Genomic DNA, 12,588 nt, shown 5'->3' with positions numbered 1-12,588 from the left:
GTCTACACTTAGGCAAAACTGACAGGCTGGTATCATTAACAGAGCAAACTACCAACAGTAATTGCATTACAAACATGACAGGGACAGCCATGACAATGTTGTGTCTTTCACCAGCACTATCAGATTTAGCCACTCTTACTCTCACACACACATCAGTTCCTATTAGTCCAGTAGATCATATGTTTGGAACTTGTTATGGAGGTTATTACTGCAATAACCTCAATACAAAAAGCAACTTTTTCTTCTTTCTTCACCTACTGTTTGATTCCACCAGAAAGTTTTGCAGTTTACTGGATCTTGAGAGAGGTAAGCCCAGTTGAAATGAAATGCAAGAGAAAGTCTGAAATAAATGGATTCAAAGGAGCACGTCTCCTTAAAAGCAGATGTCAAATGAATTAACCTAGAAGACCACAAACAGGAGAAGAATCAATGAAATTGCCATGAAAATAATTACCACATAAGAATTACTTAATAAGAAAAATAAGTCAACAGAAGTGATGGGAGACAAAGAGGATTCCAACAAAAAACCCACAAAAAGAGGAGGATCAAAGCAGCATGGCCAGAGATGCAGACCCTTTCATAACCTTGGGGTTTTAAAGGCCAGAGCCACAAAATAGCAGATGCATTGCCTTAATATTTGTTGCAGTCTAGAGGGTTCCAGTTGCAATACCAAGCGTACACATTTATTCTCAAAAGCAGAAAAAAAATTGCAAAAGCACATCTGGCATCTACACAGCTGGAAATGTGGGGGAGCAATGAGGAAGCAGCAGCACTCAGATTGCAGCAGCGTGATTTCAAAGTCTGTTTCCTGGTGCTAACATCACACATTTTATCCATGCATTTCAAATATTAGTATTGACCTGCTGCTCTAAACTGTACTTGTACATTTTAAGGTATACTGACTATAAGCCCAAACTATGCGGCTTCAGCAGCTATTCTGAAGTAGTAACCAGACAGCGGGAGCAAAGTGAACTGTCTGCCTGCCAGAACATTGCAGGAATAAGAGATTAGAATCCTGGAATGGTTTGGGTTGGAAGGGACATTAAAGATCATCTAGTTTCACTCCTCTACCATGAGCAGGAACTCCTTTTGCTAGACCAGGTTGCTCAAAGCCCCAGCTGACCTGGCCTCGAACACTTCCAGGGATGGGACAGGTTGTTTCTCAGGGTGACCCTGTGCCAGTGCCTCACCAATCTCCCAGTAAAGAACTTCTGTATATTTAATCTAGATCTACCCTCTCTCAGTCTAAAACCACTACCCCTTGCCCTACCACTGCAGGCCCCGGTAGAAAGTCTCTCTCCATTTTTCTTATAACCTCACTGTATATGCTGAAGAGGCACAATAAGGTCTCCCTGGAGCCTTTTCTTTTCCAGACTGAACAAGCCCAACTTTCTCAGCCCGTCTTCATAGGAAAGGTGTTCCCCTTCTTTGATTTTTTGTGGCTTCCTCTGGACCTGCTCCTACAGGTCCATGTCCTTCTTGCACTGGGGACCCCAGAGCTGGATACACGACTGCAGGTGAGGTCTCACCAGAGCAGAGTGGAGGGGTAGAACCACCTCCCTTGACCTGCTGAGACGTTTTTCCAAGCAGCCCAAAATAGAGTTGGTTTTCCAGGCTGCAAGTGCACACTGCCGAGTCATGTCCAATTTTTTGGTCCATCAGCATCCCCAAGTTCTTCTCTCAATCCATTCATTCCCCAGACTGAACTGATACTGGGGATTGCCCTGACCCACGTGCAGGGCCTTGCACTTGGGCCTTGTTGACCTTCCTGAGGGTCATGCTGGCCCACTCCTCAAGCTTGTCCAGGTCCCTGTGGACAGCATCCCTTCCCTCCAGCTCAACTGCACTGCTCAGCTTGGTGCTGAGGGTGGAGTCATCCCCCTGTCTATGTCATTGATAAAGATCTGGAAACAGTGAGGCAAGTGTCAAACACACCCACTGCTGAAGAACCTCTGGACTTTCTAGGACTGAACAGAGCATGCTCTATCAAAGAGTCTATCACTGGAGAAATATACAGTTACCTGACCAATTGGTTGTAGATATACAGCTGGAATTTGGGATGGAGGTTGGGAAAACAGACACTGAGAGAGGCCCAGTGGTGAGACGTAAAGACAGAGAAGAAGTAGTGAACAGGAGAGCAGTGTCTACAAAATAAGGAGGAAGAGTTTAAAACTAAGATAGCAATTAAGACAGAAAGAATGAGAAAAGGATAGCATCTAGCAAAGAACTTTAAAATTAATTGCATTTAACATTGTATAGTTAATACCCAACATCTGCAGTACAAAAACTATACACTGTTATGCAGAAGGTTATAGAACATACACTTACAACACTTCGTTTTCTGTTAATGAAAGACAAGCGACTTTCACACTGCTGTATTTTTCTTCAAATTTCAGAGAGTTTTATTGCTTTGATGCAGATTTCCACAAGCACCAGTTAATATATCTCAGCCTGACCTTTCTCATGCTATTCTCTCAAAAGAGTTAATTATTGGTATTAATGAGCACGCTGGTTTTGCAATATCAACAATTTGCTGGTCTGAAACTTCAAACACATTTTCATTCACCTGGCGAAACCTCAGTAAAATTATTTCTACAGTAAGGTAAGCACCAGTGAAAGAGCAAAGAAAAAAGAGATTAAATAATTTACTTTTAAAACATAAACCGTTCCAAGAAGAGTCCAAGATATACCTGCCATTCACACGCTAGCTGCTAACTGGGATTTTTTGCAACAAAGTACAGACTTGATCTCAGAATATTCATATATCTCATTTGAAGTACTAACTGCTTTTAAAAAAATCTCCATAACTTACAGCTCTGCTTAAAATGGTATTTCTTGAAAGTATTACCATTTTAAGCTAATTCCTAATGAATTATCAAATTTATAGAAAAATACCATGCTCCATTTAGGCTCTATCAACTACAATGCAAGCTAAGAAGCACGCTAAGGAAAAGCAAATGAAAAAAAGCATTTAATCCATTATTGCACAGATTATCATTAATGCTGCATATGCAAGGAAAGCCAGGGGAAGGTGGTTAATTCTCTTTGACAGAGCATGCTCCTGTTCACATGCAGGCTACACAGACTCATTAGTTAAAACGAAAACAGAGCTATTCTTTCATTCCCCTTTTAGCAGAAAACAAATATTAAAGCTGCCTCCTAAGTAAGGAAGCCAAAGGATTTCCACCTTGCTGTGGAGTACAGCAAATCCAGCATAGCAGGCTTTCCCAATTCCTTCCTCTAGTGCCTTTGTATTTATCATTCAGCTTCATCCCTTGTGCCCTATTTCCCACCCCGATTCCCCTCAAATGGCAGCTTGCTATCATTACATCCTACACCAAACATATTACTCTATTGTTTTATGTGTTTTACAAACCAGGATATTAAAAAAAAGAACAAGTCAGCACTGTTTTTCAATCAATAAGCACTGCTATCACTACCAAAACACCTGCCAAAGGTGTGCAGCAACTGTACGATAGGAAAATCAAGTTTCAGAGAATCATTTACGCTTACACAAAATACTTCCTCCTCTGAACACGTACAACAACCCAAGACGTTTAAAACCATAAAACCAAAAATGTATGATCACATATATCACACAGAATTTCCATTTGTTCTACCATCTCAAATCCTGGTATCCAGCTTTTGAAAAGTATTCTCCAGGTGAGCAATATTTCCAACTACATAAAATAATAACCAAATGAGGACTAAAATATCTTTAAAGGTAGAACATACTTTATATCTGCTACTATCCCTTGCAATAGTAACAATTATCAATATGTAAGTCTTTATGCAATCGTAAATGTTGCTTAGAAATGAAGGTACTTCGAAAAAATAAGATTTCAAGACCAATATTGACAAAGCCACTACCTGATAACAAGTGGCAAAGGAAGCCTTGAATATACAAGTATATTTGTCATCGCTTTTAGTAACCACTACATTACTATGTCTCAAAATTCATAAGCTGCAGATTGTTTATTTATCACCATTTGAAATTTGTTGAATCTTGTGTGGGAAAAAAGATAAAGACACTCTTTTAACAAAAAAATAGGATCAGAAGAAAAAAATTATTTTCTTGAAACCCTAGAAGTCAACATGGCCTACAACTCACAAGCTTTTCAAGTCCCCATCTTAAGCCATTTACCAGTCTCAAAAGATACTTTGAGAATTTGCCACTATGATGATGGGGTGGTTTTCATACAGCTTGGAATGTCAGGAGTTTAGTCTGGAAATATGTCACCTCAGAACCTTTTAATGATCAGTGATTTTGGCAGCTGGGTTTACCAGATGCTACCAGAGGAGTCCCAATAAAACAGCCATCGACTCAGGCTAGACACGGAGGCCATGAAACTACAACATGTTTTTAGTTTTTCCTACTTATACCAAAGCCTCCCTTACTGCTACTGGGTTTTATTTTCATTATATTCAAATACATGCATGTGTGGGAAATGTGCTTCTCAAATGATTGCAAGCAAACAGGCTGCTAAGGAGCCAAGGACAGCTGGCCTTTACATGGCACTGCTTGCTTTGTGATGTTTTATCCAGCTGTGTTTGGAGTCTCAAGAGAAAACACGTTACAAAGATCACCCACACGGACTAAAGTGCAGTGACTATCGTGGTTCTAAGCTCAAAATAATTGTTTAAGCAAAGACTGTTTCTTGTGGCAACTGGAAGAAGCCAGACTTTCAATGGATTAGTCTCAAATAAGAATTTAGGGCTTCAAACTAATGAGCACAGGTGGGTAAAGTGTTTGGGATGTTTCGTGCACACAAATAATTCCTCCACCGAAAGGCTGCAGAAATAATTTTTTATCTAAAACAATTTAAAAGGTGAAATCAGGAGATTCATTTTAGGTTTTCAGACCCAGGAACTGCACATAGATTTTGTTATTTCCTCTGGAGCCTAACAAACATTTTCAACAGTCTTCCAACCTGTGAACCACATATCTTCTCAGTCACATACATACTACCTCCATTAATACAGACCACCTCCGTTAATAAAGAAAATATTAAAGAATTCATCCTAGCTGGTTTTAATGCAATCAGAATTAAAATTCAGCAGCTGGATAATTAGATAGAAATCACATACCTGACAACCTCAGTGCCTTTCTGTGAGCCAGACCTGAAACTCAGCTACTAGTTGTTGCATGGCATTGCTATTCTAAGTCACATTTCAATTCAAGATAAAAATTGGCACTGTAATTCCAGAGTCTCGCTCCCTATGTTTTTTCCTCTTTAAGGTAAAAGGGGAGATACAAAATAAAGGCACCATTTTGACCATTTGACTTCAGATCTCTCATTGCAAGAGAAACTCTGACAAGCTGTGCAGTGAAGCTGGAACCCATCCACATTCCTTGTACCTACAAATATCAACATCTCTTAAGCTGATGTGCTTTTACCAACTCTACCAAGCACAAAGAATATTAAACCCAATCTTCTACAATAAAACCTTGACCACTTGGTCGCCATAATGTTTGAATCTTAGTACTCATGCAAGAACTGTAGCCTTTACATTATATTCAAAGATTAATATAGTTTTATTCATGCTTCCAATCAGCTGTTTTTCAGGCAATTCAGATCAAAGCGTGCGTGATATCAACACCACTAATATTTCTGATGGCCATTTTTAGTGCAGATGCGAGCCAAACCAATCATTAAAATAGCAAACTTTTGTAAAAGAAAAAAAGATATAGTTACTTTTCATCCATTCTGCTGCGCATTTTTTTAAGTTTCTGCATGATGCTGCTGGTCTCACTGCTGGAGATGGAGATTGGGGAAGGGCTGCGTGTTTCCGCATCAGTTGGAAGTGGGCTGGAACCATTGCTCTGCTTGATGTCATCCTCGCTGGGAAGCTCCTGCAATTAAAGTGTTAAAATAAGAATATTCTACAATCCTTTAAAAATTGTGTTAATTTAGCTTGCTTCTCTCTAGATTACATAAAACACTACTTCAGAAAAGTCTGTCCACTTGCAGATTTAACTTCATTTTCCAACCTCATTTTTATTTGACACACAGCTTTTTAGTACACCCTTTCTCTCCATAATTTAAGTTTTCCCCTAACTGTATCCAGAACCAAAAAAAACCACCCCCAAAAAAACCCCCAAAACAACAAACCACCAGAATTCAGTTACCCAAACAGGAAACCAATCTTTTCTATAGTATTACTATTAAACTTGTGTCTTCTTAAAATGTTGTAAGGAGGCAGCCAGTTACCAAAACCTCATTTTGCTGCCTTCTAAAGTAGATGCAAGAAACTTAGCATAATTACACTAACACAGCAGGAAGTTTTGGGATTAGTGCTTATATTTAGGAGTTTGGGCCTGACAAATAATCAAACAAAAATCAAAGCCTGAGAGATCTAAGCATCAAAAAACTCACATTCCTAAAGTCATTAGTTCAGCCTGAGAATGAACAAACACCATCTACTGTGCATTTAAAACATTTTGCAACTTCTCCAAAGGCATTTCCTTGAGTGATGCTCTAAAGCAATTAAACAGAAATTGCTGAGATAAAGCAGTGAGACCATTTCAGGCAGACAAAACTTCCAAGTGATAGGTCCAATCTAGTAGCTTCCCATTCCTATAAACACTGAAGCTGCATAGCTGAAGAGGGAAGACTCCAGCTTCTGTGCTGAACACTCACCAGCTTGTTTTCTCCTGCAGACTTCAGTTTTTCCTGCAGTTTCATTGTAGTCTGACGGATTCGCTCGATTTCTGCCTGCTGTTTCAGGATGAGCTGCCTCTCCTTCCGAGCAGCCTTGTTTGCCTCCTGAAGACGCTTAATTTCTGCCTTTTAGGGATAAAAGATTCAGCATAAGAACACTGACAGACCTCTCTCAAGAACACACTCAAAACTGCCACAGTGCCCTTCCTATGGGTTTGACATGACTGCAATTACATGAGGAAGGAACTAGGCTGAACTTCAGTAGCAAAGAACTGAAGATCAATTAATACTTCAGAGTCTGAAGCATGAGATTACAGATAGAGAAGGACCCTTTAGAACAATGTGCTGAATATGACAGAAATGCAAATAAAACTTACAGGTAAGAAATACTGCTGGTTCTCTATGCCTATATTGACAGTGCCTGAAACATTTAATGGGTACATATGGCTTTCAACAGGACTTTCCTAGAGGGCATCCCTTACCTTTTCCTGCTGTAATCTCAGCAGCAGACCACGCTGCCTCTTTCGAATAGGAGGCATCTTATCATCCTCTCCCTTGTCTCGCAAATGCCTGCAAATAGATTGGAAGAAAGAAGTAAAAATAAAGTAATAAGATTACTTTATAATAGTAAAGTAACATGGAAGAAGTGCACAACAGGCCTTTAAAGTGAAAAATCCTTGGCATGCTCTCTGGTGGAATACTTTGCACTGTTTGGTCAGACAGGCACAGTAAAAAGGCTGGTGCAGGGAGTAGGAGATCTCACAAGAATGGGCAGAAGCTCTGCAGAGGTAGCACACTCACCTCACCGTTTGAGAAACACAAAAGGAAAGACACTTGGCTCACTACCTTTGTCAAATCCACAATAACAAGAAATTGTAAGAAAATGTCTGCTGAACAATGGTACTCTCATGCTGAGAAAATTACTGATTAAATCTGGCCACTGCTGTTCACTAGCATCAGTGGGTACTTCAAGTGGACTTCAGGAAAAAACAGATCTTAGATTGGAAACAAATCACTAAGTACAAGATGTATCCAGATTCACAAAGTGTGGCCTGAGTCAACTAAAATGACCTCAGATACACATCAAGAAAAGAAAGGTCAAACTGTTTGACAATTCTATACCTTCCTGGATTAAGATATGTAGAGTTAGCAACTACACTTGGCAACTACCTTCTCTAACGGACAACAAACATCTGATCTTCTACTGTTTCAGTGACATTCTCTTAATCAAACCACATTCAACGTAGATATCAAAGCACACTTATAAACTGAGTCCTGTTCTTTCCAAGTCCCAGTAACAATTGTACAGAATACTGACATCAGAAGATTAGTTCAACCATTAATACTTAATAAGGGAGAGGTAAGGTGGAAACAAAACCTTGAAAAGTAGAAGGGAATGGTCAGTCAGCAATAACATATATTCAGAGCTGCCTTACTTTTTCTGGTGTTCCAGCCAAGCCAGTTCTGCCTTGGTCTTCTCCTTGAGAGCCTTCTCCCGGAGCCGGAGCAACGAGGACTGATGAGCTGCTCGCATTTCCTCCTCTTTCATGTACTGTCTTACCATCTCCATGGTAAACTTAGAGAAGCTATCCTGCCCCCCTGAGAATGGCATGCTTAGCTCCTAGAAGGAAAGACAAAGTTGGCATGGTAAGACAGAAATGCCAAGGCATTTTTTCAATTACAAAGTGCTCGTGTGTGTGGGTATATACAAAGATACACAAAAATAGAAGCAGGAAGGGAAGCTGTTTCTTCTCTGAGCTTTCTGCAGGCCAGCTTTTTCTGCCCTGTGCTGTGCAACAGTTTTGGGAGGTTTTGGCCAGAGAGATGAGGCATCCTCTTGTATTTCCTAGCTGTGTGTTAGCATAGTTGGAGGACTTAATCCACTGGGCTTTTAAAACCTACCCCAAGTAGTCACTCCTCCTAAGCCACAAGGTAGAGGCCTGGATGGACTCTTCCATAAGTCATCACACTTGCACAACAGTGACATACAGCATGATTCATACACCTCTGTGTTTTGAGATGCTCAGAGAACCACAGGGAGGAAAAGAACCCTCAACTCTGCAAACACAGCTAAGAACAGCTCGCTTGAAGCTTATTGGCTTAACCATGTCAGCTCAGTTAATGTAATTTAACTTAACTATGGTTGCCCAATCTACCTTGATAGATGACAGAGCTGTTTTGTCTGGGGACACGTCCTCATCAGAATCGTCACGACTGCCCCGCTTCTTCTCCAGGTTATTTCTGCGATGACTCTCAGAGGGCAGCAAAGACCGAAAAGATTTTTCTTCAATCTCATCCTCTGTCATGGACTCATCAAATTTCAGGGAGTACTCTGTTGCAACAGAAGCGGAATCTGAGGGAGAAATCAGCTTTACACTCAGGTACGCACCAGGAAGGCAATTTTAGTCTGTCTCATCTCAGTAAAGTTAGGGGGGCCAGAAAGACAGGGAGATAACTAATGTAGAAAAATGGGCATTTAGGAAAGAGGGATTTTGAGTTAGAGGACATCTGTTATCCAGCTTTGAGAGACCTAGCAGACTTGTGTACACAGGTATAAACACATCTGGAGTTGCTGAAACATCTGGTGTTGTGCCTGCAGGTTCAACAAGTGAGCATCTGGCTAAGCTAACACAGCAGGACCTCAAAGGTTCCCATCTCACCGTGCAATCCTTTGTTACTCTTAAGAGACTACCGTTCACCTGGGGTTCAGCTTTCGTCACACACATTCCCTCATTTATTTCAGAAATTTGTTCTGAAACAGCACCACCCTCCCTCCCTCCCCCCTTACCACCTTCAGACCCAGCACATACCAGCAGTGCAACCAACCTTTTTCGTCTGGCAGGGACAAAACACTGTCACTGGGCAAGGAATCATCTGCAGCAGTCTGAGCCTGCTCTTCAATGCTGCTGGTTGTCTTCTCACGACGGGAAAGCTTCTTCTCGTTTTCCTTAGAAGACGGAACGGAAGGACTCTCCTGGCGGCTGCTGGTATTACTGTGTTATCAAGACATGATTTTTTAAAAAGACTTTGCACATTTCAAAATACTTTTATTACCATTACTACTGTACACACATGATTAGCATCACAACAATAAACAACATGCAGAGGGTTTGGTTTTGGTTTTAAAATGCAGCTTGGCTACTTTAAAATTCCATGTTTAATCAAAATACTGATTGTTTTTTCACTCTAGCTTAAAATCCATGTGGTTTGAAGGTATGCACATCCTTCACCTGGCAGTGAGTAGTGATTATAAACGAATGCAAACAAATTTTCTTTCATATTTTAAAAGAATGAGTTAGAAATTCTGTTTTACAAGTCAGGAATACTACAGAGGACAAAATTTTTCCAGTTCAAGATTGGAGAAGGGATGTGAGAAACTTCATGGAACCTAACTAAATCAGGTAAGTGAATAGGACACAAAAAGCTTCTTACCTCTGATCATGAACCTTTGATCTTGAGGACTCAGAGTAACTATCGAACATTGGTGAGTATGTCTGTTTCGAGTCACCTGTCTCCCCTTTACCTTGTGATATGGCACCGGACTCACATTTCCTAGAAATGAAAAGCATTTGGGACAAATCTGCATTGTCTTAAACATAGGAGTAATACAGTTTTCATGAGCTTTCATCAGTTTACTAGAAGTAGTAACAGCTAAAATTTCTGCTAAAGGATTTCTTAAAGCTTAAACTAGTTAAATCATCCCACAAAACATCTAGATCATCTTTTTCTACTCTTTTATGTAGAGTTTCACAGAACCAATTAATGCCACCTTTGGTGTACACTATTAAGGGCACAAAGACGGAATCTAAGTTCATCTTAAATGCTAACTCATTATGGCATCTTAAAGTTTTCTGCAATAATAGGTGAAGCAAAACCTAACAAATCTTACTTCCCCCTTCCCAAGATGTGAAACATGAAGCCAAACCTGTTTGTATCAGCTCGGGCCCTCAGCTGCTTCAGGAACTCTGAATGGTGCTGCCGCTGCTGGTCAAACAAGGTGGTGACAGGAGCAGCTGGGGCACTGACAGTGTCCGAGATCTGCGTCCGTGCTAATTCTGTCATCTGAGCACAACAAAAAACATGGGAATACAGTGAGCTTATCAGCATCAAAATGCTTCTGGAAGAGAAAATAATCATTCTGAGAGGCAGTTTAGTGATTTATAACAACTGTGTAAGATGTGGGGTTACGGTGGCTTGTAACTACACGCGTCGCCTCTGGTTGTAGGGGTGCATACTGCTCTGTGGATACGTATTCCTCCACACTCCCTTCCTTTACACATAATAAATTACAGTGTACTTTCAAAAATATTCCCAGCACATTGGTGACTCATGTTTCCACTGCTGCATTCCAGTTAAAATAAAAAGCTGTTCAACTGAGTACCTGGAGTCACTTGTGAACGGAGATGGAAAAGCTACTCTGCTGACCCAGCATCAGTGACCAGGTCATCCCCATCAGCCTCTCCACTAGCACCTCTTATGCTCAGACTTCAAACTTCAAGCAAGGAAGAGATTAAAACCCTACACCAAACAAAAGCTGTCTGTTTCTTCTGCACTGTTTCTTAAATAGTTTCTATCCACTTCAGCTCTAAAAACTACAGTTGTTTCTTTGTCTTTATCCAAGACCTCACTACCTACTCTCAGTGACCAATACACTGCATCTATTTGAGGTGTCTGAGCTCTTCTGCTCCTTTAAGCCATTCTTGACTACTCAAAAATTATTTAAACTTCACATATTTGGCAGAGGCCAGAACAAGTACATCAGTATTATTCTACAGTTCCATTACTCATCATAAAACCAGCCTTGGTGAGCTCCAACACGTGCACAAGCTGTGAAGAAACAGTTCTGTTCACACTCATCAGCCTTTTGCACTCCATCCCGTAACACTGACCCACAGTCACTGTGATTTCTAAACTGTGATGGAATAAGAGCATTTCTTGGTTACTGTGTTTCTTATCCATGTGTGAAGCAGCTGCTACATACTGCAACATGAAGTATAAAACCTGGTAAACGGATATAAAACCCTGAAAACTAATAAATATTCTGTATAGCACAAGAAGAACAAAGAGATTCAAAAAGAGGAAACTTCAAACTCTGTACCAAGTCAAGAGCTTTGCTGAAGATCCTCCCCTCTTCTTTTTTTTTTTTTTTTAATTTATTTGTTCTTCTACCTTCAGCAGCAAACAAAATTGCAATTCTCTCCTTTTCTAATTTAATTTGCATATGAACCAGATACAGGATCAATCCCTGATGGAGAGCAACTCTTACAAACTAAAGACGCTGTGTTCACTGTCATCAATCTACCCTGGACAAACAAACTTCTTAACAGTTCATTAACTGGCAGATCATAAGAATATGGAACAGGGATTTAAGGCTGCTAATTGACTTCTAAGTAATGATGCCAGAGAAGCCTCCTTTGAAGTCCTATCATTTGTCATGTTATGAAAGTGAAGGAGTTGTACCAAGAATGACAGCAAATAGAAAATAACTTAAAAGCCAAAAAAGTATTCGCAGTAATACTGAAATTAAAACAGCTTTTCTCTTTCCCTAGGGCCTCACCTCACGGAGCTGGTGAGTTGCATCTGTATTGAGCAGTGCAGGTTCTGCCTGCTTGGCTGCAGCCTTGCACAGGGGCTCCTGTCCAGCCTCCTGCCATGGCTGGACCAGCTGCTGCAGTGACTCTGCATGGACCTATGCAGAAAACACAGGCAGTTCAGCTCTTCAAACTGTTCTGGCTATAGTAACTACAGATTTATTTCTCAAAATCTGGCAGAAAAAAGTTTGAAATAGGCCCTCGAGAGTTTCTTTTAGCTATATTAAACCCTTCTGGCACTTTAATGTGTTCACAGCTTCAAATTAAGAATGCCTGTAGGCATGGATTTACTTGCAGCATTTTGCCTCTTACACACTCCACATTTTTGAAGGGCA

General features: G+C 40.4%; 1 protein-coding gene across 10 annotated transcripts in view; it reads right to left on the bottom strand.

Moving 5' to 3' along the window:
• CEP350 (centrosomal protein 350) overlaps nucleotides 1-12,588 on the bottom strand; it is a 72,718-nt gene that overhangs the window by 25,066 nt on the left and 35,064 nt on the right. For 7 of the 10 annotated variants that reach the window (XM_042033931.1, XM_042033927.1, XM_042033933.1 and 4 more), the window contains exons 19-28: nucleotides 12,220-12,351; nucleotides 10,588-10,724; nucleotides 10,095-10,214; nucleotides 9,489-9,655; nucleotides 8,819-9,015; nucleotides 8,099-8,283; nucleotides 7,145-7,232; nucleotides 6,642-6,788; nucleotides 5,697-5,854; nucleotides 2,022-2,144 (exon numbers count right to left, since the gene is read on the bottom strand). In XM_042033931.1, coding sequence (XP_041889865.1) covers nucleotides 2,022-2,144; nucleotides 5,697-5,854; nucleotides 6,642-6,788; nucleotides 7,145-7,232; nucleotides 8,099-8,283; nucleotides 8,819-9,015; nucleotides 9,489-9,655; nucleotides 10,095-10,214; nucleotides 10,588-10,724; nucleotides 12,220-12,351 — 1,454 coding nt within the window. The remainder of the gene's footprint in view (nucleotides 1-2,021; nucleotides 2,145-5,696; nucleotides 5,855-6,641; nucleotides 6,789-7,144; nucleotides 7,233-8,098; nucleotides 8,284-8,818; nucleotides 9,016-9,488; nucleotides 9,656-10,094; nucleotides 10,215-10,587; nucleotides 10,725-12,219; nucleotides 12,352-12,588) is intronic. The other 3 variants (XM_042033935.1, XM_042033937.1, XM_042033936.1) reach the window with 3 other exon arrangements.

Source organism: Corvus kubaryi, unplaced genomic scaffold, assembly GCF_017639235.1.
Source record: "Corvus kubaryi isolate FWS band 111438036 unplaced genomic scaffold, C.kubaryi_AGA036_p1.0 37361, whole genome shotgun sequence".
Lineage (NCBI taxonomy): Eukaryota > Metazoa > Chordata > Aves > Passeriformes > Corvidae > Corvus > Corvus kubaryi.
Note: the sequence above shows the minus strand (reverse complement) of the source record. Positions and strands in the feature narration are given on the sequence as shown.